The sequence below is a fragment of the Eutrigla gurnardus genome (assembly GCF_963514095.1).
Source record: "Eutrigla gurnardus genome assembly, chromosome: 21".
Lineage (NCBI taxonomy): Eukaryota > Metazoa > Chordata > Actinopteri > Perciformes > Triglidae > Eutrigla > Eutrigla gurnardus.
This window is the reverse complement of record NC_139932.1, coordinates 19,258,248-19,284,482: the sequence shown is the minus strand read 5'-3', so window position 1 is coordinate 19,284,482 and position 26,235 is coordinate 19,258,248. Positions and strand designations below refer to the sequence as shown.

Below are 26,235 nucleotides of genomic sequence, written 5' to 3'. Positions count from 1 at the left end.
TAACAGATAAATGGTTTTAATATTTGAGCTTAAATTTCTGGATAAACACTTGATAAATGTGTTGAATACACAGTTGAAATATTCAGCCTTTGTCCCTGTTGGACGTTCGAATACAGACCTGACCAAACTCACCTGCAATCATTTAATTATTGGAGCAATAACCACTTTCATAGAGACGTTTTTAAATAAATTCAAAACGACAGGGGAGCCTCTTCCTGTTGGATCCGGGCTCCCCGCTGCTGCCGAAAGAGCCGTCTGAACGGATGCCAGTGTTTTTAATATTCAGCTCTCAGTTTTCACGGTTGGTAGTCGGGACTTCAAACCGCCCTCGTGTCTGATTATAACCTAACAAGCTCCGTTTGCTGGCGAAGCTTTTGTTCTGCAGACACCGCTGGACACGTTCCTTTTGGCTCGTTCCTTCCACCGTAATTGAATTCTTAATGACTTTACTGAGCGCTCCGCTTCCCCCGGCTCCCTAAACATATTTTGTGTTTAATCTGACATTACAGAGAACTTTCTGGATTCATCAAAAGACTACAGTCTTTCCTATTATGCACCTATTTCTTCATATATTATTTCATACAAAAATCCAATCTTTTTCTTCCTGGAAAACAGAATATGATGCACGCTTCCATCAGCTGGAACCAACCAATTATAACCCAATATTATGACATCCATCCATCATTCTGCAACTTCTACTCGGCACAGAACGATCAAATCAGATCGACTCACTTCTTTCTTTTTTTAATTTGTTGTAGGAAAAGCACAGGCGTTCATAATAACACAATCGCTGTCTCTGTTACGTTCAAGTGCTCCAGTGAGAGTGATGGCGAGCCAGCATCCACAGTACCAGGACCCTGAAATCAAAGCAGCTAAATGGAATTCAGCCATCATTCAATTCATTATTCATACCTGTTCATTTCCCACTCAAGTAAAATAATTCTTCCATGAAAACTGCATTTAAACCGATGAAGGTGTTCTTCCTCAGGTAAAATGAAAAGAAGTGAAAACATCTTAGTGGTGTCTTGGACTGGACAGACCTAGATGTGGATCTCTCATGGTGTCTTTGATGGGGGCTGGGATTTTGGACTAATGTGCTCAGAACATGTTTATTTAAATAATCATAAAAATGAAAGAATGAAGACTTGATTTGTCATGTGTGCCAAATTATATCTGGTATTATTGTAAAAAGAAAATGTTTTTTTAAATGAATCAATTAATAAATAAATAAATGTTCTAATATGCAAATATATATATATTTAAAATAATATTGTATTATTAATTAATGGAAATGTAATGCAATTTTAATATGCATATATATATTTAAAAGGTTTTATTCATTCATAAAAATACATACAATCAATCATACAATTCCAATGTGCAAGAATATATATATATTTAAAATTATATTGTTTTATTAAAGAATTAAAAATATTTAATGCAATTCTTATATGAAAAGATATGTATATATTTATTTAAAATAATATAGTTTTATTAATTAATTAAAACATTGTAATGCCATTCTAATAAGAAAATATATTTATATATATTTATTTAAAATAATATAGTTTTATTAATTAATGAAATTTAATGTATTTATATACAACACAATATTGTTTTATTAATTCATTAAAAACTTATTGGGCAAATACTAAACTTAAACGAAGTGTGTAATGCTCTGTGGTTCCGGTAGGGGGCGCCAGCTGCACCGACTCTCAGCCAGACCGCGAGACATGTGGCTGAGACTTTCTGAAAGCTACGCTCCGTTATTAGCCAAAAACAACACCCGGATAGTGCGATTCGTCGGCATTTCATAGCCGCAGTTTTGGACGCCTAAACAACTCACTAGGTGCGCAACAAACCGCTGCGGCGCTAAAAGGTGAGTAACGACACTTGCCGCTAGCTTACTACGAGCTAACAAGCTAGCGGGCTAGAAGCGACGTAAGCAGGTGCTGTTGTTCAGATAGCTTTCAGCTACGCTCGCTCGCTGCTAGCCAGCTGAGCTAACTGGCTAGCTAGCTAGCTAACTTGTGACCTTCAGTGCAGCCGTCGTGTAAATATGTGTAACTATTTAGCCCGTGTTTGCTTCCGTCCGTGCTAACAACTAGCCAGGCTAGCCCTCCTCTTAGGTAGCGGTGTTATAAGCTAGCGTTAGCTGTGCGGCTAACCAAACAACAATCATGTTGTCATCGTCGTGTTGGCACTGGTTGAACAAGTTGCTGCTATTTTTTGTATGCGTCTCCGGGGGTCCAGGCCAACAACAACAACAAAAACACAGCAGCAGGTTTTTTTTCATACACACAATTAATCATCTGGTGAATCGATATGTAATCACATGAATCAGCTAATTTAACGCGAACACTTAATCGCAGGCTAACTGTCGGTGGAGGCTTAAGTTAGCCGGCAGTTAGATGACAGTTCATAATAAGCGTTGACGTGATTTATTTTAGGTGTGTAAGGAATTAAACGTGAGGAGGGTTTTTTTTAATTTAGGATCTGATCCGAGTCACTGTAGACAAGTTTTAAGATCGTCATAATGAAAGTGGTTGTGAAGGCCGAGACTGGTTCCGGATCAGATCTAACGTCCAGGTTTAAATCTCAAGACTTCCTGCTCAACTGCTGGACAGCTACAGTCTTATGGTCTGCTGGGTCTTTGGAGGGGGGGTTACCATGGCTCCAAATTTATATAAATATAACAATTAAGTTAGTTAAAAACAACAAATGACTTGATCACAAATCGTCAGTAGCTGATTGATTGATTGATTGATTGATTGAGATATTGATTGATTGAAGGCCACTTGTCTGTCGTTGTTGCTGAACAAAGAATGAGTCAGAACATATAATAGAAAAACTAATTTAAAGACATTTCATAATCCAGACAAGTAAAGATGATTTTTGTTGTACCCATTGTAGAATTTGTTGATGGATGATTTCTTTGTAAACAGTTAATAGTTTGATTTATAAAAATCTCAAGCGGTGAACGTGTTTAATTTCACAAACTGTCGTCATAATATATTTACTAGGAAGTTTATCTTTCAGCTGTAATGTTCAGCTCTTGGTCTTAATTGATATTAAGGTCTTCATATTCTTTATTAAATACGTTTCATGTGTTTATGTAAAAATAACAGTGATGTGTTTTGATCAGATTGTCTCAGCAGGATTAAAATGTTTTATTAATTTTCAGTCGATGGACTAATGGTTTTACCACTAACTACTATCATTAGCAGTAGAGATCAGCTCCGCTGGATATGTGATACTGAAACTGAGTTGATTTCTCTTGAAGTATCTGACTTCCGTATGCTGACGTATTTGATCGTTCAAAAGATGAGCTCACGGCCTCCTCTAGCTCTCTGCAGCCTTATTGATTGACTGACTGATGGATGTTATTGGTTGGTACTTGCTGATGTAAGCACACATCGGATCATCAGGGATCAACTTCTTACTGCTATTCTCATACATATCCTTATTTCGATTGATTGATTGATTAACAAGTTTGGCCGACGAGTCAGGCAGGATGTTTTACAAGCTGTCGCTATCGTGGTTTTCCAGCAAGCTGACAAGCGGTATTATAATGACGAGTGTGCTATTTCTTCCATCTTTATGGTCTAGGCCTTTTAAAATCCACCGTTGGTTGACCTCTACTATGAAGAGTGTTACGGGAGAGATGTGAAAAATAGAGCCTAAATTTAGCCTAATTTAAGATTGTTTTTAATTATGAAGCAATATCGTTATTATAAGTGATGCCAGTGTGTTTAAGTGTCATTTTTAAGAGTTTTAAGCATATTTTGATGATTATCTGGCGAATATTTTGACTATTTCTGCCGGGATAATCATGACATGACATTTTCATATCATCCCCATGTCGTCAGTCTGGTGAACATTTCTGTCTGCACACATTTTTACAGTCTCAAGCTCGACCGGTTATTCATGAAAACTGAGCTTGAGTGATTTGGCCTCTATTCGTCTGAAAGTTAATTCTGCTCTGGAGGATTAAAAGCTGAGACAATTTATCAATACCATTCATCTGTTTTCTGCTGCCTCATCCACGTCTGGCTTGCAGTGGCTGCAGCTTTTGCGAAGTATTGGAAAAATGTTTCTTTTCCTATTTAGTTTTCTCTGTAGTGTAACAGGTAGACTGTTGCATTACAACCTCAGCTCATCTGAAATATCACACCACACATGTTCTGTCAATTCCAATGCATTGGAAATATAAACACGCCAATCCAGCAGTAATTTCTCCTGTGTCTCGCCGTTATTCAGGATATTGTAGTCGTGTGACGTGGTGTACGTAAATGCATTAACGGTGCCAACTTCCTTCTTCTCTCCGTGTCTGTGTGGTAGTGGTGATCAGGAGAGCTCAGGGCGGACATGACGGGAGCTGGAAGTGGTGAGACGTCACACAACACAATGATGTACACCATGTTGAATGAACACCCATCAGTCGCAGTGTATCCATGCATATCTGAGTGCAGCTTTATTTTTCATCAGATCTGAGTCATTAAATATTTATAAACCTGGATGTGTGTGTGTGTGTGTGTGTGTAGGCGGCCAGGGCCCGCCGGATGGGACGGACGGCGAGGAGGCAGAGCGGTGTCCTATCTGCCTGGGCGTCCTGGCCGGAGGCGAGCTCGCCATGCCCGACAGCTGCTGCCACGTCTTCTGCCTCAGATGTCTCCTCACGTGGGCAGAGGTGATGCTCCCCGCTGCTACATTTACCTTTTCCTTTTCCCAGAATGTATCATGATAATAAAGTTGTGAAGCAGTGGTGGGTCCGTCTGGATTCACAGCATAGTTGGAACGCATCTATGTAGCTTATAAACAATTTATAAACTATTTTTTAAGCAATAAATTCAACCACTTTTGTTAATTATTTCTTCTTACTTAGTTGTTTTATGACTTTTTAAGCCTATTACTGATTATTGGCCCTGTCTGTGCCAGATAATTAAATTAAATTTGAAGATATATTTTTTAAATGCTCAAGTTAGAATTAAGTGTGTTTCCTGCAGATTATAATTTATACCTGAGTGGAAAAAGCCAGTGGAGCATTCAGGCCAGTTTTTTTAAAGCCATTTATTTCCTTTTTAAAGTTGCAGATGTCTCCTTCCTGCCCGGTGGACAGAAGACCTTTCACCAGTGTTTACAGATGGGACGGGAATCTCAGCTGTGTGGAGGTCAGTCTGCTTTGTCCCGTATTTTCCCTTCATGTGGTCTGAGATCAGTTTCCCGGCGGGGTCCTGTTGCCTCTAGTCCACTCGTTAATCCATCGCGGATGGCGTCGTTCTCTCAGATGGATACAAAAATAAAACTGAGTGACTTAATCAGATATCCTGGAACAGCATATCAAACGTTTATTTAAATTAAGCAGCGTCACCATGACTGACCTCTTTGTCAGGAACTGTTTTTTGGCACCAAACTTAAATCTGTTTGTGTCATTTGCTGTTTAAAAGGTTCCCGTGAGGAAACGAGCAACTGCACCTGAAGCTGAGAGTTGCAACTGTAGAAACCCCGAACAAAAAGTCTGTCTCAAGTGAGTGTCTGCTTTATTTATTTGTGGGATCGTAAAGTTGACTCAAAGGTCTTTACAGAGATTAGAGGAAATACTTGAGATCTACTGAATCATTGATTGGGGGCAATCAACTTTACGGTGTTGTTTTCTTTTCAGAAGTAAACATGCGAGAAGATTGAGATGGCAAAAGGTGGAGAGGACGGCAGACGCCAAAACAAAAGGTCTTGTGAGGAAATGTATGTAAACACCCGTCAGCCTCCAGATATTCGTGTTTGACCTCCTCGCATTGTGTGAACAACGTGACTGTCTTTCTTCCAGGTAACGACGACGACCCCTCCTCACTGAGCAGGAAAAAGGTGCCGTGTTCACTTCTTTTTAAGCGTTTTTGGTGTAACGTTCCTCAGCATTGAGTCTCATCCGTGTTGAATGTGTTTTGTTCCTCCAGGTGAGAGGAACAGAGTGCTGCACTTTGTCACCGTCTCCCTGTATCTCATTAACGACATCGACTCAGGACATGTAAGTCACTCTTCCCTCTGGTGACTCGCTGGATCACAATTAATTGTGACGAAAAAAAAAGGAAATTAGATGCTCACTAGTTGCTCGGCTTGGTAGTTTCCAGCCTTTCACCTCACCAAAGAGGATTACAGTAGCCCCGTTTACAGAGAGGGCAACGGGTCAGGGGGGCAGTGTATTTTAAGAAAGCCCCCTGCTGGACTACTGGTCTCATTTTTCCTCCTGGGCCTCCCAGCAAGTGTGTAGTTTTCCCTTCAGTGTCAAATATTGACACGATTTAAGTAACCAAAGTAAATCAGCAGCATCCTATTTAGGATATATTTTGTAGCTAGAGTTTCGGGGGTTATGGGATGGTTTCATATCCATATTCAGTATATTACCTGCAAGAGAGCAAAGCCAGCTGTGGACAGGAGCAGCAGCAACGCTCCTATCAGTCATCTTTAAAAAATGGTCCACTGATTAAAAATCAATACCCCCACATATTCTCTAATATCTCCTTAAAGCCACCAGACTACATTGACAAAAACAATGATTTTACCTCCCATCAAACGGGATCCTCCATTTGTGTTAGAGGGTTAGTTTGGATTCACTTAAGTTGCACGATAACGCACAAACTTCAGCTTCAAAGTATCCAAACTAACATCTGGAAGCTCTTCATTTAAAATCTCTCATCTCCTTCCAGTGCAGAGCCGGTGTGGCTGGCGGAGGACATACCGTACGACACCGCCTTCAAACACTGCAAACCCCAGGTGCAGGACTGTCCGTGGCTTTCCCCCGCCGCTCCCATCCCCGCTAACGGCGCCTCCAGGTAGACGAATCCCAACGACCAGCTCATTAAAAACAGAACTTTGAGCCAAGTTGTTAATGTGTTTTTTTTTTAATATATATATATTTATATATTTTGGATTTTACAGGCAGGATTTCCATCCCACTGGTTGGAGCCATAGTCCGTTTCCATCTCCCTTCACCTCCAGTTCAGTGTTGGGCCCCGGTCATTTTGGTGAGTCTCTTTTTTTTATGTAGTATAAATGGCAGTAGCAAACCATTTAACTCACAAAAGATAATTTGATAGATTTCTTAATGTATTTTTCCTAATTTAAAAGGTTTGAGGGTTGATTGTATGTGTACTGTGGGGCCTTGCTTATGTGGTTTTCTCTCCCACAGTGTTTCAGGGCGTCGTCTGCGCCATCACGTGTCCCAAAGGAGGAGAGAAGAGAGGCGGTCGAGCTTCGACCTCCAAAGCTCCCACCAAAGAGGCCAAGTCCGTACCATCCAGACGATCCGGACGCAACAGCAAATCCCAGGAGGAGGCTCCCGCCTCCGACCCATCATCGCCGCCGCAGTCCAGCTCGGACTCCGACTCGTCCACCGGCCAGGCCGCCAAGCCGGGCAGGACTCCTCAGGCGCCGGCCAAGAGGAAGGGCAAACGGGTAACGAACCGAAAGGCCGGCGGGAAACGGAAAGCCACGGCGAGAAAAAAAAAATCTCCCCAAGTCGTCGACAGCCCGGCGGCGAGCGAGGAGGAGGAGGAGGGCGACGGATGTGACAACATGGAGAAGGAGGAGGAGGAAGAAGACAAAACTGACCAGGAACAGGATTTGAACAACTCAAAGCAGCAGCAGTCGGATGCTGAAGGGAGCCTCAACGAAGACCAGGACGGTTTCAACTCTGCTGATGAGCCCGGCGGTGTTGAACCGTTGTGTAACGATGCGGGACAGGACAGCGATGAGACTCAGGAAAAATCCAACCAACGTGAACCCAAACGAGAGGAGGGAGACGATGCCCCGTCTTGTCCCTCCTCGGACTCGGCTCCTAACAGCCCCGGTTCATGTTCTCTGGGAGACCAGACCAAGAGGGACGAGGAGGAAGAAGAGCCAGCAAGCCCTGTTTCCTCTGTAGAAAAGGACTCTGAGAAAGGGGCTTCACCTTCACCCTTTGACTCTGACAAAGAGGCTTCACCTTCACCCTATAACTCTGAGAAGGGGGCTTCACCTTCACCCTATAACTCTGAGAAGGGGGCTTCACCTTCACCCTATAACTCTGAGAAAGGGGCTTCCCCATCACCATCGCCTTCACGGTCTGACTCTGAGAAGGGGGCTTCACCTTCACCCTTTGACTCTGAAAAAAGAGCTTCCCCGTCTCCGTCTGACTCTGCTCTGCTGGACAACCTGATGTCTCCGCGCTGCGACGTGCAGGACATCTGTGCATGGACCGAGGAAGCCAACAACGAAACCTTTTCAAGGGAAGCGATTGTTGACTCCGGTGAGAATTCCCCTCAGCCGGCTTCCCCCTCTGCCGGAGAGTCGGAGGAAAATTCGGCCGTCCCCAGATCAAAAGCTTCTGAGGATGTAAAAACGTCTGCATCTGAACTCGAGCATCCTGTAGTCGGCAGCGCCGGGGATGCCACCAAGGATGAGGACAGTCCATCCAAAGACGACACTGAAGTCGTCCCCATGGACTGCAGCTCGCCCACGAGTGACCATGGCAACAGTCCCAGCTTAGATCTACCGAAGGAGAGCACCGCCTCGGCTTCTGCAGAACCGCCCGGTTCCACGAGCGAAGTCTTCAAGGTCGAGAGCGACAAGGGGCAGCAGGAGAGAGAAAGGAGTCAGGAGAGGAAGAACGGCAGGCAGCGGCGCTCTCGCTTCCACTCCCTGACCGAGACCTGGTCACCGAAGAGGGAAGCCAAGCAGGAGAAATCCCGGCGCTCGCGGTCTCGAGAACGAGACGGCAGCCCGCCGTCGAACCGCTCGTCCCGAGCTCGCAGCAGAGAAAAGGACCGGGACCGGGACGGCGACAGAGACTATTCCCGGAGAGAACGCAGTCGTGAGAGGAGGAGGAGGAGATCCAGGAGTCGCTCTAGGTCCAAGTCCAGGTCTCGGTCTAGATCAAGATCAAGATCCAGATCCAGATCCAGGACAAGGTCCTACAGACGAGGGCCTAGCCCCGAACGGCCAGCCTCCAGAGAGCAGTCTCCCCAGAGAAAGGAGCGTAGGGGCGGCTGGAGGTCCGGGCAGGGATCTGGGTCTGGGGCCGGGACCGGGACCGGGACCGAGGGACGGAGGCATCAAGGAGGCGCTGGGCGCTTTGAAAACGGTGTGCCTGCAGAAAGTTCCCCTGAACGCCAGACCTGGTCGGAGAATCCCGACTGGGTGACGGAAAAGAGTCGCGAAGGGGACGCCAAGACCCGGGACTCTGGCTTCGGTGGCGGCTCACGCTGGGAAGACCGCAACAGTGGCGGGACCAGAGGGGAGTCACGGGGCCGTGGGGGGCGTGGAGGGTTCGACCGGGGCCGGGGGGCAGGACGGGGCGACAGCCGTTGGCCCAGAAACAACTTCTCAGGTACAGGAAACAATTCAGGGAATGACGCGTACAGCCGATTCAACGAGAACCGCGGCGGCGGCCGGAGGAACGAGTCTGACTCGGGAGACTCGATGCGGGACCGGTCGGGCTGGTCATCGGCATCCAGCTGGGCCGTCAGGAGGACGCTACCCGCAGACGTTCAGGATTATTACTCTAAGAGGGAGCGAGGAGGACCGGGAGGCTGGAACCGGCAGGAGGAGGAGCCAACGGCAGCAGCAGCAGGTAAAAACCCTCCTCGGTAACTAAAAGCAGGCTGTTCAGGTATTTATCACCACTGTGAGAGGAAATGAGGAGCAAACAGCAAGTCATTAATCAGCTAAATGTCCCTCTAAAATAGGAGCAGTAGTCGTGGTGTTTGGCATTAACGTTCTCTTTGATGCTTATATGTTAATTTACCCTCTGGACGTCTGAGAGGAAAGAGGAAGTTGTTAATTTATTCCTTCTAAATGATCACGGTTGTGTTACTCCCATATTATGTATTAATGCGAAAAAGGCAACTTGTCTGACCGTTAATCGTGTGAGTCATGTATCAATTTAATATCTCTACATTAATAAATATGCAGCACTTTAAATCAAACCCCTAATGTAGTTTCTCTTCTTCTTCAGATGCCCCTAAGGGCGAGCCTGCTGCCCAGGCGGTCCCGGGTAACGCCCCCGTGCCCGTGATGAACGCGGCCCCTCCTCAGCTGAACGTCCTGCAGCATCACTACCCCATGCAGGGCCCGCGAGGAGCCCTCCCGGTCAGCCTGCAGCCGGCGGCGCCATACGCCATGCCCCCTCAGGTCCCCGTGCACCTCCACTCCAGCGTGCCACTGCTTCAGATGCCCGCCGTCGGAGCCCAGGGCCTGCCACCACCTCCCCCGCCGCCTCCACCCATGCATCAAGGCAGCCAGACGGCGGCGGCTCAGCCTGATGGCTACACGACACAGGTGTGCTGATATCCGTTAATATACATAAATAAGATGTGAAGGAGTAGAAATAACAATTCTCTGGTTTTACCTTAGATGAATACAATGGGGGGTTATGGGAAACCTGGCCATCTTCCCACTTCAACCAAAGCTGGTGTTACCATGGCGACCCACGGCCTGTCGGTACTCAGCCACGTGCTGCCATCCTCTACGACTCAGCACGGCCAGCATCACAAGGCGGACAGCTCCAAAAAAGAAAAGGTAACGCACCGCTCCGTCACAGATCAACCTTTCCAGGAAGTGCTTTGTGACGGCTGACGGCGTTTCCTGTCAACCTCTCTCCTCCCCTCTGCTTCAGAAACAACAGATCCAGGAGAAAGCCGTCAACGAAGTGAAGACAGCCATCAAACCCTATTACCAAAAGAAGGAAATCACCAAGGAGGAGTACAAGGAGATTGTCCGCAAAGCTGTAGAGAAGGTAACAATTCTGTGTTAGCCCCGCCCCCCTTGGTTACAGTTGCTATGCCTGTCAGGCTTTCATCTTTCACCTGAAAATAGACACATTGTTGTTCTTTTACTGCAGTACAGCGTTGAATTTAGTCCTTGTGTTTTATCTATTATAAAGTTTAAAAAGACTCAGAATATCACTCCAAATAAAGCCTCGAAGGTAATATTTGCTGTAAATATGACCGTTTGCTCCCCTCAGGTGTGTCACAGCAAGAGTGGCGAGGTGAACTCCAGCAAGGTGGCCAACCTGGTGAAGGCCTACGTGGACAAATACAAGCACGCCCGCAAGAAATAAGAGAAGCCGCCCTGCTGCGGGCGCGGCGGCGCCCTCACAGACCCGTTCAGCTGCTCAAGTGCAATTTCCTCCTAGCTGGAATTTAGCCTCCAAACTGAAATACAACGGAGAGCCACATTTTTTTTTTTTTTTTTTGATATCTCTACCTTTTATTGAATGAAGATTTTTTCTATAGATTTTCATATTTTGTTAGAAAAAAAAAAGACCCAATCAGAAATTGTAATGCAAGAGCCCTTTATTTTGCATAGATCATGTGACTTGGGGGAACTACTGTAAGGAGCGCAGGGTAGAGGGTGGGGGGGTGGATACTGAACGCTCAGCGAATGACATAAGCTCATGCAGCGAGCCTCTTCCAGGGTGCCGGCTGGTACGAAGAATTCCTCCTGAACGCCATCCTGATCGCATAGCTTATTAATTAAATATTGTCAATGTTCTTTTTAAAAAAAAAAAAATATTATATAATATTTCAGATGAAAGCCTAGTTTAAAGAACAGTGCATTGCCTTTATTAATCTCAGTGGTTCAATTAAGGGCTGGAATCTGATGAGTGTGATTGTAATCAGGGCCCTGATTGGTTGAGGAGACGCTAACGTGGGGACGGCCAATCAGCAGTGAGTTTGTATTGTAAGGAGGAGGAGGAGGGAGGGGAGGAAAGGGGGAGGCGGCCTGTATGAAATGTCAATGGATGAACACGATCTGTGCAAAGTATCCAGAGAGTAGTGAAATAAAATAGCTGCTTCCTGATCTGCTGTGTGTTTGTTAGAGGCGTCACACGGAGGAAGGAAACGCTCCGCTTTTAGATCTTTAAAGACGTGACGTTGATTCTGGTGAAACAATGAGTGGCGTTGTGATGTTTGTGAGCACAATGGGCTCCCAGAGAGAGAGATACCGGACTTAGAGTGAAAACGCCTGCATGAATTACATCAACAGTAGGCTGTATAACAATATATATATATATAACACAAACCTGTTATTGTCGCTTCGGGTCAGCCACAACAATCTGACACCAGTTGCCGTGGCAACCCTTCCAGTTTTTAAAGCTTCTTCGTGCCCAGACTGACTGTTGACAGAGGTGTTAACAACTAATCTGGCTAATTAGCCCTCAGGTTGACTGGATGAAGAGCGTCCTGGGAGTGACGTCACCGGGTTTATGAATAAATAAGTTTCTGAACTGGAGACGGTTTGACGTGTCGCAGTAGGAGAAGCATTAAAAAAATGCAATTCCTGCAGAAAATGGGGGCGAATGCTGACATATGCTAAAAATATAGACGTCTTCAAGCCGGGATGCTTTCCTTAAAAAGAGAAACTGAATTAATAACTGGCAGAAAGCTGAATCTTGATGGTGAAATAAATCATCTTTTGGAAGCAAAATTTGAATGTTAAATAAAAACTTGAGAGCGATGGCCCAATCAGAGACGGAAGCAGAAGCTGATTGATAATTAATCAGCCAATCACAATCACCTGTGTGTTTCTGTCTGAGTGCTGAGTCATCTACAGGTAAAAAAAACTAAATTCTCTTCCTGAAATCTTTCGACTTTGGTTGAATTAATGACATTAAATGAATGGCATTAAATTTTAAATGAGCAAAATTGACATGGATTACAGGAATACTGTAATAAACAAAACAAAAAACAATTACAGGCTTGAATGTAAGAAGTTGTACGTGAGATTAAAAGTGTGTATCTTCCTGGCATGACTAATGTTAAAGTACACTCATTCAAATCACCTTTAATCTTTAATATAAATATTTAATTTGTGTGAGATAAAAAAGAGAAAAAGACTCCGGACGTGTTGGTCCACTGTTGGCCACTAGGGGGCAGCGCCGTCCAGAGAAACGTGATCCCAGGAGAAAATGCTTCATTTTTAATTTAACAGTTTAATTTGTGCTCGTCTGATGAGATTCTCTTTTATTCTGCACTTGGAAATGAATCACAAACCCACATTTATGACGATTCTCTGTCAGTGGAAGGCACTTTATTAATTATAAGAAAATGTAATGGAGAAAAAAATTATATATATATATATATATATATATATATAATAGTTTGTCTTTAGTGTATTTAACTAATTGTTTAATACAGAGTGCACAAATCTATTTAAAGTCTAAAATGATGAAATACATGAAAGCATCATGTGAAGATAAAGGACAGATTTTTGTTATTTTTTTCCATTTAAAAAGCTTTTTCACCTCAAAAATAGTTAATTATCAGCGCCCCCTAGTGGCCTTGCTGAGGTGGACCATAATTCAGAAACCGTCTGATGAGATATTTCATTCCCTGTTAAATGCATGCTGGAGATTCTGGCTCAAAGTGACTTCCAGATCAGATTTTTAACTCCTTAACATCCTCTTAAACAATATTCATAAATTCTGCGAGTCCAAAATAAAAAAAAATAACACCAAAGACATGTTTTAACACAAATGTAAAGGTTTATGGATGAATTTTAAATAGGATTCATGGTGTGATCAGGTGGAAAGTGAGTGTTAACCTTCAAAATGTGCACAAAACGCCCCCTAGTGGTTGATAGCATTCTGACCAGACCTTTAAAAGCTTCATTGTAAGGAACTGCACCTGGTTTAGGTTTTTGAAGATGTTTCTAGTCTCATCTGAGAGGCTTCTTCAGGTCTGACTAGTGGGGGGTTCAGGTATTTAACCTCGTAGGCCCTGAAACTTGAGCACTTTGATGGGGGGTCAGTGGGTCCAGAGGTTTCAAGTGAACATATGGGTGTGAATAGCTGTTGGATGGGTCACCTGACCTGAACTCCCCCACTAGTCCACCACCAGGACCTGGATCAGTCTTCCCAGGTCTTAAATCACAATCACAAACCGTAAAGAAAGGCGACACAAAGAAGAAGCCGACACGTCGGTAGATTTATCTTCCCTATCTGTTTTTAATTGGACATTATTTACAGGATATACATAGTGTTTCATTGAAACAAGAGTCTAACACTGGCGGGCAAAGCCCTCTTCGCTCCTGATGTCAAGAGACGGCTGACGTTTATATTCTCCAACCAAAGATGTGCATGAAGAACAATTTTTGCTGATCCGGGGGTTTCGTGTTCGAGGGGGGCTTTAAAAAAAAAAAGAAAAAGAGACTGCTTCCACGTGTAACACAGTTTTTCAAGAACAATCAAGTAGGAAAATTCAGTCAGTCTTTACAGAGATGAGTCTCCAGTGTGTCGGAGCCGATTCAATATCGAATTGAAATTCACCAAATTTTTTAGTGTTTGATTTACAGCTCCAATGCATTGTTGTAAAAATGAAAAAAAAACAAAAAAACAAAAACAAAGCGTCTATATACAGTTGAATTCAATAGAGATATATATATATGTACATATATATATACATACAATATTATATAAATATAGTAAAATAGATTAAATTACATTGATTTCACGGTCTTCCATAAATAGATGTTGGACAATAACAGTTTTGGTGAGTTAAGTGTTTTTGGAAGCACAGTGCAAACCGACAGATTTACGACGGGTTTTTTAAAAAAAAAGAGTCCGCGTCGAAAGTCGAGTTCTTTCGTTGTGAAACAATTCAATTCGAACAATTCGAAAAGCTGCGCAAAAAAAAAAAAACACTCAAAATATCGTCGATTGTTTTTTTCGGGGTTTTGTTGTTGTTTTGTTGTTGCAAGTTTAACAGGTATATTACAACCACGGCGTTGTGGTCAGATTCAAAGTATTCTCCCATAAAGAACAGTAATAATACGGTCCCCCCCCCCCCCTGTATGGGTGAGGTGGAACCGGAGGCGGAGTCACCTCAAAGCAGTAGTGTCGTCGCCAAACGCGCTTTTCCAACAAGATCTTCAGCAGGTTATAAAGAGTAAATACAGTAATTATTATTTTTAACGAGTCCTCGTCCCAGTGTCGGCGTTTTTGAAGAAAAGGCAGGTTCTGTCGACTTATGAGTTTTTGTGTTTTTTTACAAGGAAAGCTGACACCGTGAGTTAAGGTCACGAATACTGAGAAGGCGGCGTTAAGGAGGCCCGACATTTGTTTGTGTGCTGAACAAGTTAAGTGCTTTTCAATATACAAAGATGCTGAACAAATACAGTTTTTGGCAAAGTGTAAAAAAAACAAAAAACAAACAACAAATGAAGGAACTTAATCGTCCTTGTTGCCGAACTCTGAGGTCACAGCCGCCGCCGTCGTACTCACGCGTAAAACGCTGTATCGGGAGCGTGAGCTGCATTTTTTCTTTACTTTACGACTTCATCTCTGCTTTTTGAGGCACCTTCAAAATGTTTGTTTTTCGGTTTGTACCATAACTAAAAAAACAACAATAATGAAAAAAACGTTACAATAAAACGAGAATCAACAAGTAAAACGCCATCTTGTGGCCTATAAGGGTATACTGTACAGAGTTCGATACATTCTCTTGGAATGGCATGGGGAGGGGGGGGTTCAGGGTTTCAGCGCTCAGGAAGTCAAAGCCGAGCATTAAGTAGTTTTTTTTCTTCTTTTACATTAGGTTTTTACGATCTTTTTGTTGGGTTGCGTGGTTTCATTGAGATGGGAGCTTTAGTGTCCGCCGTCGGCGTGTGCGTCCGGGCTAGCCGTGGCGTTGTGGATCCAGTCCAGGATGATGAGGCTCATGCTGCCGATCATGACCACGAAGCCGCACAGGAGGAAGGCGGTGGCCTGGAGGGGAGCAAGAGTTCGGATGTTAGCTAACATGAATACAACCTGGAATATACGTAATTTCTATCGCTTTCTTGTTTCCGATATAAAACGGTTTGCTTAGTTTAGCATAAGACAGTTTTGTTCACTAACTTTTCAGCCTTCATGCTAAGCTAAGCTAACGAATGGCTAGCGGTGGCGTAGACGTGAGAAGTATCTCCTTACCCCAATCTTCTGCACGGACTTCATGGACTCCTTCTTCACCAGTTTGATGTAGAACGCCGACGGCAGGATGAAGATGAGCATGGCAGCGGCGGAGGCGCCTGCGTGATCAGGAGGAAGACGTTTTAGTCACATCTTGTATTTGAGATGATTATTATTCGTTTTGTTTTTAAATCGTACACTTTCACCCACCGATGAAGCCGAAGATGTCCCTGATGGTGGGGACGAAGATGACGAGGGCGTTGGTGCTGGCCAGCAGGACCATGGTGATGATGGTGTGGCGGATCCAGCTGAAGTCCTTGGAGGCGCAGAGGAGCTGGTTGACGGAGGTGCGGATCTAGATGATAAAAACCGAGAGGTTACGCTACGTGAGCCGCTAATATCGTTACTCCTAGCAGTAGCGAGGTTAGCATTCATACTTACAGGGAAGAGCACGACGGGGACGGTGAGGGTGACGGCGGTCAGCACGGCGAGGCGGACAATCAGCAGCAGCACGTCGGACTTGTAGATCTTCGAGTAGGTGTGCAGCAACTCGGGCTCCACGTGGACTACAACGACAACGGAGACCGTTTAGACATTCAGCAAAACACGCGTTCGGTCAGTTGCCAAAGTCGGAAATACTGAATTTGATAACGTTATTATGAAGACATAAAAAAACTGCTCAGAATCCAAAGCATTTATCGGACTTGTGATAAATGATATATTTTTTAACCTTTTTGCTTTGTTTCAGCTGTACTTTTTAAGTTTTTTAGCAGACTTACTCGCTAACATTAGCGTTAAGCTAAAAGCACATGACTCTCCAGATTCTGGCGGATTTAATGTTCGGTCAATTGATAAAATTGGAAATAGTGAATCAAACCTGCTTTGAATGCAAAGGCTTTAGCGCACACAGCTGTCCCAAAGCTTCAAGACATGCTAGCTTGGCTGTCAAAGCTTATATTTTGATTGATTTAAAGACATAAATTATCATAAAAAGAGCGTAAAAGTAATTAAAAAGAAAATATGTTGTCTAATAAATATGTGAAAACCTGAGTTCAGTCATATGTGAAACATATTAATGACTTTTCGAGCCTCATCATCTTTTTTGTTGTCGTGCGTTCTCGTGTTACAGTTTGATTCCGTGGCCTGGAGTAAACCCGACGAACAGACGTCACGGTGATTTCTCCACCTCCGCTGTGCACCCGCGCCCACATTCAGGTTTTACTACCTCACACCGGTTTGGAAGTCTCTCTTGTGTAACTGAATGTTCTGCCACAACACACAGAAACATTTGGCTGCACCAGCTGTTTGTTTTCCGTCTTACATAAGAGGCCTTGAGTCCTGTGTATTCTGTTCCAGCAGCGACGCCCGCTATTGAAGTTGGACCTGTACGCTTTGTGCCGTAACCCCCGGGGGATCGATCCCCGAGGACAAGGGCCGCTAGTAAACCGTGAACCCATCCTCCTCAAAATGAAGGATGTTAATCACACATATTCGTATTTACAGATGAAATACTCACTGTTGAAGGTGAGATATCCAAAGAGGGCGGCCAGCAGGTACATGATGAACATGGCCAGGAAGGACACGTTGGCGACGCCCTGCATCTTTTGGCGGGAGCGGCTGTTTGAGGGCGGGAGAGGTCAAGGTGAGATAAAAGTGGTGAACGTAAAATAAAAACGTGGCGATAAGACGAGGATAAGTACTCACTCTTTGAGCTCCTCGTACATGGGCAGGATGGCCGGGTGGCACACGAAGGCGAAGGTCAGGATGGGAACGGCGTAGACGGTCTGGGGAACGAAACCACGCAGATGTTAATATTCCATGAGAATCTTTTATCTTTGAGTGCAGATTCCAGATGATTGGCGTCTCTGCTTCATACCTGAGAGTTGAAGACGAAGTATTTCGGCGTGCAGACGTCCTCGCTGTAGTCCACGGCCGTGTTGTTGAGCTGCGACAAGGTGGCGTTCAGGACTTTGCTCAGCGTTTCGTTCAGCGCGTCGAGGTTCTCGGGGAGCGGACACGGGAGCTGGAACTTCTTAATGATCACCTGCAGGGCAAAAAACAGAGATTTTAATGTGGAAATTAGCAGATATTTTGTCTTTGAAAAGGCGAATCAATCCGAGTAAAAAGGCAACAATGTTGCAGCGTCATTTCGGTTTTTATTTTTATTGTGTTGTTTTGTTTTACGACTCCAGCTGTTTCTCTAAATGAGTAAATCCTCCTTCTACTGTCTGGAACGCTTTACTGGAAAAAACTGACTAAGACTCATCTGGCAACGTGTGTGTGTGTGTGTGTGTGTGTGTGTGTGTGTGTGTGTGTGTGTGTGTGTGTGTGTGTGTGTGTGTGTGTGTGTGTGTGTGTGTGTGTGTGTGTGTTACTCACCACAATCAGAAAGAACACCATGCAGAGCAGGGACAGACCACTGGTGTAACCAAGGTAACCTGGGGGGAGGAAGGGGGGGGGGGCATGAGCTACTGTTTCTAATTTAACACTTTTACACATTTTAAGACTTGCACATGTGTGTGAGTCATGACACACACACACACACACACACACACACACTGCTGCTTACCCAAGTTCCTGAGCAGAGAGAGCGGCAGGATGATGGCCACCGTCACCATCAGCACCAGGTAGTCTCCGTTAGCGTACCACTCTCTGAAACCAGACAGGGGAGAGTGATGATGTCATCACATGTAGTCGAAACGCGTCATCAATTCATCTCAACATTTAAATCAACTCCTCTGAGCTGAAGCAAACTAATCTCTGGATTCTCCTTCACATCTCCGCTGATCAAACCCCCCCCTCCCCCTGTCAGCTGACACGGACCGCCGCCGGCCACCGCCGCCTCGCATCAAAACTGCATCGCATCACAGAAATAGACTTTTTAACAAAGCAGCACTGAGGAGCCGACTGCATCAATTTTTCAGACTCGCAGCAGCGAGGTCGCGGTGAGCTCATCGCCGCGCTCCGTCTCCATGCGGCACCGAACGCATCTCCTTTAAAAAGGGCTCTTTGAAGGGCCTCTCCACCCCCCCCCCCCCCCCTTTCTTTTTTTATTTAAACGACACTCAGCACTTCAAAAACAACCGGCAGCCATTTTGCTCGATGCACCACTTCACCTCGAGGGCCTGGGCCGGGCGATCCCGCTCTCTTTTACACCTCCATTTAAGAAAAGAAATTACCAATTATTTGTAGTCCTGACTCTGTAAACGTTGGGTCGTCTGTGTTGACATTTTGGTTCACAGCCAAAAAAAAGCTCTGATTCACGACCAAAATCTATTCGGCTGGAATCGTTATGTAATCTATCTGATCAAATGATGGTTTTCAAAACCTCCATTTGAGTGTCGTGAAACTTAATTTGTTACCAATATAAGATTTTTACTTTCAAACAAACCTTATCCAGCCTTAAGTTATTGAGACTTTTTGACACTATTTCTTTATGAGTCTTCTAAACCTTTTGTTTGTGTCCCAGAGGAGCTCCACAGGGCACCTCTTAAAGCCCACGTCACCTTAAGAAGACCTGCAGGGACTATCTGGAAACTCACCCGTTGCTTTTCCCCACAAAGGCTTGGATGACGATTGGCAGCTCGTACTTGACGATGTAGAGGTAGCTCGACATGGCTGCGAGGACAAAAACCTTTAGTCAGTACATTTCCTGCTAAGAATAGCGACGCTGTGTATTTTGCTTGTTGGATGATTCTCACCTCCGATGTTCTGCATGGTGATGGAGATGGAGGCGGCGAGTTTCCCCGGCATCCCGAAGGCTTTGTAGCCCAGCTGCTCGTACACCAGAGCACCTTTTAGGAGGAAACACAAAGTCAGGAGGGAAGACGTGGCGAATGGAGAAAACACCCGGAGTAAGTTTGGAGACACTCACCTCCTTCGTTGGCCGTCTTCAGCAGCAAGTGGACAGAATACAGGGAGAAGATGGCGACGGCCACGAGGAGAATCCTGCAAACGGGAAGGAGGGAGGGATCGTTAATGGATGTTGACAAAGACGTGCTGATCTTCAGGATGTGGATTTAAAGGCCGAATCAATGACGAATGGAATGTTGCTTCTATTCATTTCAAGAACTATTTCAAACTATCTCCTCCTGAGATGAAGCGTCAGCAATCGGAGAGGTCGTGTGAGTCACCGGCAGCATCGCCACGGTAACAGAGGGCGCCAGGTTTCCCTGTGCGGGGTCGCCCTGACACCCTTGGGAAGCTGCCGAGTCAGCCATACGTGTTTATTAATAGTCCAGGTGAAAATTAATCTGCGGGCCGTGTAAGGACCTGCCCGGCCGGCTCACCTGTCTGTCCGCCTGCCTGTCTGTCTGTCTGCCTGCCTCTGACATCACAACGCTCCATGTGCTCTATCGCTCTTTTCAAAAACTGCCGCCACTCTACAAATATGTGCTTTGGACGACCTTTAATGTGGAGGCGTGAGTTTGTTCTGCAGAGTTACTTCACTTTAACTGTAAACGCTGCTGAGAAGAGAAGCGGGTGGCGTTTCGAAATGCAAACAGACATCCTCCTGGTGACAAACCAGGGGTTCTTTGGTAATCCCCCGACTTCCCGCGGACGCAAGGCCATGATTGGTCGTTAGCTCTCTCTCTCTCCGCTTATGTAACTCCCGGCCCAGAATGCAGTGGGATTAGCTTCGGCTAAGCTGCTTCTCCTGTCACTGTTTGTAAACTGAGCTTTGGTGGTAATCTGGTAAACCTGCTATGACTCTGCTGGTCTTTCATTGGCTGGTTTGTGTCTCTCAGAAAGCTGATCGGGGCTCGTTAAGAAACCTCGTTAGAAGGTACTTCTCATGTGTGATTTGAGGAAAAAAGCAGTTTTTCCTCATGCAGACAGATTCTTCCTGCAAACCTAGCGTCGACGCCGGGATCTCAAATTGCTCTGGACGACCAGCAGGGGGAGCTCTCGAACTGCACTCGAACCTTCCCTTTTTTTTCTCCACCACAAAATTAACTCCAAAGTTTTTATCTACAGCAAACATGAGAGCTACGCATTTGTAAACTTTCGACCCCCGGTGTAACAATCTGCTGCTCAGGGTCGAACACACACACACACACACACACACACACACACGGTTCAGTACATCCTGAACCTTGGCGAGATCTAACCACACCTGCTCTCAGCTGGATCCAGATTACACAAATCGAAACCTGCCTTTCTCTGATTCCTCGAAGGTTCTTTGCAGTAATTTTGTCTTTTTTCTTTTTTAGATCTACATCAGTGAAGGAAGGTGTTTAGGGTGTCCACTTACACGAAGAGGGCGATGCCGGTGTTGGCCATGGCGTAGGACAGACCCAGGATGCCGCTGCCCATGATGGCGTTGCCCAAGTTGAAGACGGACATGCCGAAGGAGGCGTTGCCCTGGTGCTGCAATGACAGGTTCACAGTTAGGAAACTTAAATAGCAACAAAGGAGATGGTTGGAGGAACCGGAGGAACCGGAGGACGCTCTTACATATTCCGTCTCATACTTCTTCTTGCCCAGGTTGTGTTCAGGGAGGAAGTTTTGGCTCTCGGCCTCGATGTCAGAGTATTGGCTTTTAAAGGGAGAACAAAAAGATGAGTTCAGAATACAAATAATGACACTTTGCTGATAGGGTTGTATGTTCAGTTTAGAAGCCGGTCTCACCCGCCAAGCGGGACCTTCTTGGGACAGTCCTGGTAGGTGTAGTCGTTGCTGTTGGTGCTGCTGCTGTCCTCCTCCGGAGAGATGTTGAACCGGCTCATCTCCGTTCTGGAACTGGGCTGTTTCATGCTGAGCAGAAAAAGAGCATTTTATTTAGAATATTCATGTTTATGTCATTATATCATTTCCATTTATATTATTATATATATAATTATTATTTCTAGCTGTGCGCATTCACGCCCCCCTCCCTTTTTTTTTGGAATAATCAATATTATAGTGAGCAGGCGCGCGCCGCAGCCCTCCTCATGAATCACGTGACTTTTCTTTGGAGGGAGGAGGAGGGAGCGGGGGACGAGGGGGAGGGGGAGGGGGGCACCGGCAGTGGAAAAATACCAGACCGGCATCCCGAGTCCACCCGACATCGCCGCGGCCCGATGTAGACGCGGAATGACAAAAAAAAAAGAAAGAAAGGAAAAAGACGCAGTACCTTTTGCGCACATTTTCCTCTGAAAGAATGAACGGAAAAGTGGAATGAAAGCGTGTTTTTGTTCCCGCTCACAGATCTGTGTGAAACATTTGAATGAAAATGAATCAAAGCATGTGTGGGATATATTCTAAATCACGATGTTATTATCCTACAGTGTTAATATGCGTCTCGGTGGAGTTCTGCGCACACGTGGGTCCACGCGGAGCGCAAAGGGCGCAACGTCAGGTCCATTTAATGACATTATATCCACGGCTGGTTCCTGATGGAAACAATGGCACGTGTTGTCTCTTTATGGGCATGGCGCTCCATTTTGCGCAGAGGCTCGCGACTCCAGAGGTTTTTTTTATGGTTATTGCTTTGGCATGTTTCACACAGAAGCTGCTTTATATTATTTTCTTTTGCCGGTTGTGTTTGATCACCTGTGGGGCAGTGACACCCCCCCCCCCCCTCCCCTCCCCTTGTGCCCCCTCCAGACACGAGTCCAGCACTGCAGCATCAATGTCACACTGCTTTATATATTTATATATATATATATTTATTTATTCATTTGGATCTTACGCCTCTCAGAAAACAACATTGCTGGTGTTTTATAATAGGAATATTAATAGAATATTACATGAAATGACCCATTAGCCAAATAGGGCTGGCAACGGATCCACGTTCAATTGAATGGGATTCAAAATACAAACAGTATATTGAGTATTTACACCGTAGTGTCACACCTGGGTGACCTAAGCGTTTCTGTCATAGCCGTGCCATCTCCATTCCGTCATGTTCTGCCAGACAGACTGTCGGTAAATGATGATGCTGCTTACCTTGATGAAGATGTGGCCGGATGCCTGTAAAATCCTTCCAGTAGAAAAACAAAAGCAACAACAAATGTCCGGACGATTTCTTCACCAGAAAAAAACAAGAGAAAGAAAAGAAAGCCGCCTGGTCCTTTGAGTGTATTTAGGTTGAGTGTGAATAAATTAAAAACAAAATGATAAGAGGCCTATGACAGACAGGATGCGGATTAAAAAACACGAAACACTTCAAGTAGATAATAATACAAAAAAAGACGCTCTTCGAAGAAGCGACGCGTAAAAATGTCGGTTTTAACGTCTAATAACAATTATGACACCAACATTCCCAGAGATGCGTTGCGCTCGGAGAGAAAAGGCTGTTCTGCTGGAGGAGGGGTGGGGACTCACCCTTTTTAAAGATGAGCATTGCATCAGCCCGGACCTGAGGGGAGGAGGGGGGGGGTGGGGGGGGGGGGGGGAGGAGGAGGAGGAGGAGGGGCCTTTCCGATGGAGGAGGCGGAGACTTTTTACGCGCACCAGTGACGTGCGTTTGTATACAAACAGAGCAATGACCCAGAGACTCTCCCCGGAGGAACCGCAGGAATCCTCCAGCACATTTCCACATCCACCATAAAAACACGACATAATTACATTTGAGTGCTTCAAATGATCATTACTGGACATCAAAGGGTCACATTATGATGATTCAAGGTTATTATATATATATAGGCCATCCATTCCTCGGCCCCTGTGTTTACTTCCGGGCAGCTTATGTCATTCTTAAAAACTAGTGGGAGTGGTTTGGACGGTTGCCGTGGTTCAGCTGTTTTTTTATTGAAAACCTGGACGTTCTGCTGATCACAGGTCAGTGGAGGATCAGCGCTGCTGTCGGGCCTGAAGGCAGCTTCAAAGCAGACCTCCCTGTTCCGAGGAGATTAACCCAGGACGCAGTCATGTGACCTGATCCTCCTCCTCCGCTGGATCTCCTCCACGCTCAGGTGTGTGTGTGTGTGTGTGTGTGTGTGTGTGTGTGTGTGTGGTGTCCAGTTTACTATTAATGCCCAGGATGACTAACAACTGTACAGTCTGTCAACCATCAGTGTGACCTTTGACCCCTCATAAATGTTATGAGTCACACTTTCTTCTGACGCAGCTCCTAGTACTACTTATACTCTTCTTACCTGTACTACTATTATACTGCTACTTATACTCTTCTTACCTGTACTACTATTATACTACTACTTGTACTCTTCTCACCTGTACTACTATTATACTACTACTTATACTCTTCTCACCTGTACTACTATTATACTACTACTTATACTCTTCTTACCTGTACTACTATTATACTACTACTTATACTCTTCTTACCTGTACTACTATTATACTACTACTTATACTCTTCTTACCTGTACTACTATTATACTACTACTTATACTCTTCTTGCCTGTACTACTATTATACTACTACTTATACTCTTCTTACCTGTACTACTATTATACTACTACTTATATCTTCTTACCTGTACTACTATTATACTACTACTTATACTCTTCTTACCTGTACTACTATTATACTGCTACTTATACTCTTCTTACCTGTACTACTATTATACTGCTACTTATACTCTTCTTACCTGTACTACTATTATACTACTACTTATACTCTTCTTACCTGTACTACTATTATACTACTACTTGTACTCTTCTTACCTGTACTACTATTATACTACTACTTATACTCTTCTCACCTGTACTACTATTATACTACTACTTATACTCTTCTTACCTGTACTACTATTATACTACTACTTATACTCTTCTTACCTGTACTACTATTATACTACTACTTATACTCTTCTTACCTGTACTACTATTATACTACTACTTATACTCTTCTTACCTGTACTACTATTATACTACTACTTATACTCTTCTTGCCTGTACTACTATTATACTACTACTTATACTCTTCTTACCTGTACTACTATTATACTACTACTTATATCTTCTTACCTGTACTACTATTATACTACTACTTATACTCTTCTTACCTGTACTACTATTATACTGCTACTTATACTCTTCTTACCTGTACTACTATTATACTGCTACTTATACTCTTCTTACCTGTACTACTATTATACTACTACTTATACTCTTCTTACCTGTACTACTATTATACTACTACTTGTACTCTTCTTACCTGTACTACTATTATACTACTACTTATACTCTTCTCACCTGTACTACTATTATACTACTACTTATACTCTTCTTACATGTACTACTATTATACTACTACTTATACTCTTCTCACCTGTACTACTATTATACTACTACTTATACTCTTCTTACCTGTACTATTATTATACTACTACTTATACTCTTCTTACCTGTACTACTATTATACTACTACTTATACTCTTCTCACCTGTACTATTATTATACTACTACTTATACTCTTCTCACCTGTACTACTATTATACTACTACTTATACTCTTCTTACCTGTACTACTATTATACTACTACTTATACTCTTCTTACCTGTACTACTATTATACTGCTACTTATACTCCTCTCACCTGTACTACTATTATACTACTACTTATACTCTTCTTACCTGTACTACTATTATACTACTACTTATACTCTTCTCACCTGTACAACTATTATACTACTACTTGTACTCTTCTCACCTGTACTACTATTATACTACTACTTATACTCTTCTTACCTGTACTACTATTATACTACTACTTATACTCTTCTTACCTGTACTACTATTATACTGCTACTTATACTCTTCTTACCTGTACTACTATTATACTACTACTTATACTCTTCTTACCTGTACTACTATTATACTACTACTTATACTCCTCTCACCTGTACTACTATTATACTGCTACTTATACTCTTCTTACCTGTACTACTATTATACTACTACTTATACTCTTCTTACCTGTACTACTATTATACTACTACTTATACTCTTCTTACCTGTACTACTATTATACTACTACTTATACTCTTCTTACCTGTACTACTATTATACTGCTACTTATACTCTTCTCACCTGTACTACTATTATACTGCTACTTATACTCTTCTTACCTGTACTACTATTATACTGCTACTTATACTCCTCTCACTGTCTTAATACAATTACATGTAGTTCTTCTATTAATGGAATACTTCTAATGATCATACTGCTACTTCTACTTTACTTATAGTAATCTTATTACCATTACTATCGTTACTCAGTAAAAGCTGGTTTGTATTATTGTTGGAGAATATAAAGTGTATTTTTTTAATGTAGTATTATCATTGAGATTCTTTGTTCTTCAGAGATGCACACGTTTGTTCTAATTAGAGAAGATTTCAGTCACTTAAATATATATAATATAAGA

The 26,235-nt window shown here is 43.8% G+C and overlaps 2 protein-coding genes across 3 annotated transcripts; one reads left to right on the top strand and one right to left on the bottom strand.

The window, feature by feature from the left end:
• The first annotated feature begins 1,704 nt into the window (after window positions 1-1,704).
• On the top strand, window positions 1,705-12,695 carry scaf11 (SR-related CTD-associated factor 11). 2 transcript variants are annotated; one of them, XM_084038351.1, is made up of 15 exons: window positions 1,705-1,879; window positions 4,342-4,387; window positions 4,545-4,690; window positions 5,088-5,171; window positions 5,448-5,527; window positions 5,663-5,742; window positions 5,825-5,862; window positions 5,952-6,022; window positions 6,702-6,827; window positions 6,934-7,019; window positions 7,184-9,604; window positions 9,989-10,311; window positions 10,387-10,551; window positions 10,658-10,768; window positions 10,997-12,695. In XM_084038351.1, the coding sequence occupies exons 2-15, from the start codon at window positions 4,369-4,371 to the stop codon at window positions 11,090-11,092; spliced, it is 3,846 nt and encodes a 1,281-aa protein (XP_083894477.1). In that variant the 5' UTR covers window positions 1,705-1,879; window positions 4,342-4,368; the 3' UTR covers window positions 11,093-12,695. The 2 variants fall into 2 exon arrangements, with proteins under 2 accessions (XP_083894477.1, XP_083894476.1); XM_084038350.1 differs by having other exon boundaries at window positions 10,649-10,768; window positions 10,997-12,693.
• A 1,262-nt stretch (window positions 12,696-13,957) lies between these two features.
• On the bottom strand, window positions 13,958-23,203 carry slc38a2 (solute carrier family 38 member 2). Its single transcript, XM_084039415.1, has 16 exons — window positions 22,853-23,203; window positions 21,554-21,679; window positions 21,380-21,461; window positions 21,177-21,292; window positions 19,797-19,870; window positions 19,624-19,716; window positions 19,465-19,540; window positions 18,492-18,574; window positions 18,302-18,360; window positions 17,799-17,966; window positions 17,627-17,706; window positions 17,439-17,539; window positions 16,364-16,488; window positions 16,133-16,277; window positions 15,944-16,041; window positions 13,958-15,739 (listed from the first exon to the last, which is right to left on the bottom strand). The coding sequence occupies exons 2-16, from the start codon at window positions 21,676-21,678 to the stop codon at window positions 15,620-15,622; spliced, it is 1,545 nt and encodes a 514-aa protein (XP_083895541.1). The 5' UTR covers window position 21,679; window positions 22,853-23,203; the 3' UTR covers window positions 13,958-15,619.
• Between the last annotated feature and the right edge of the window lie 3,032 nt (window positions 23,204-26,235).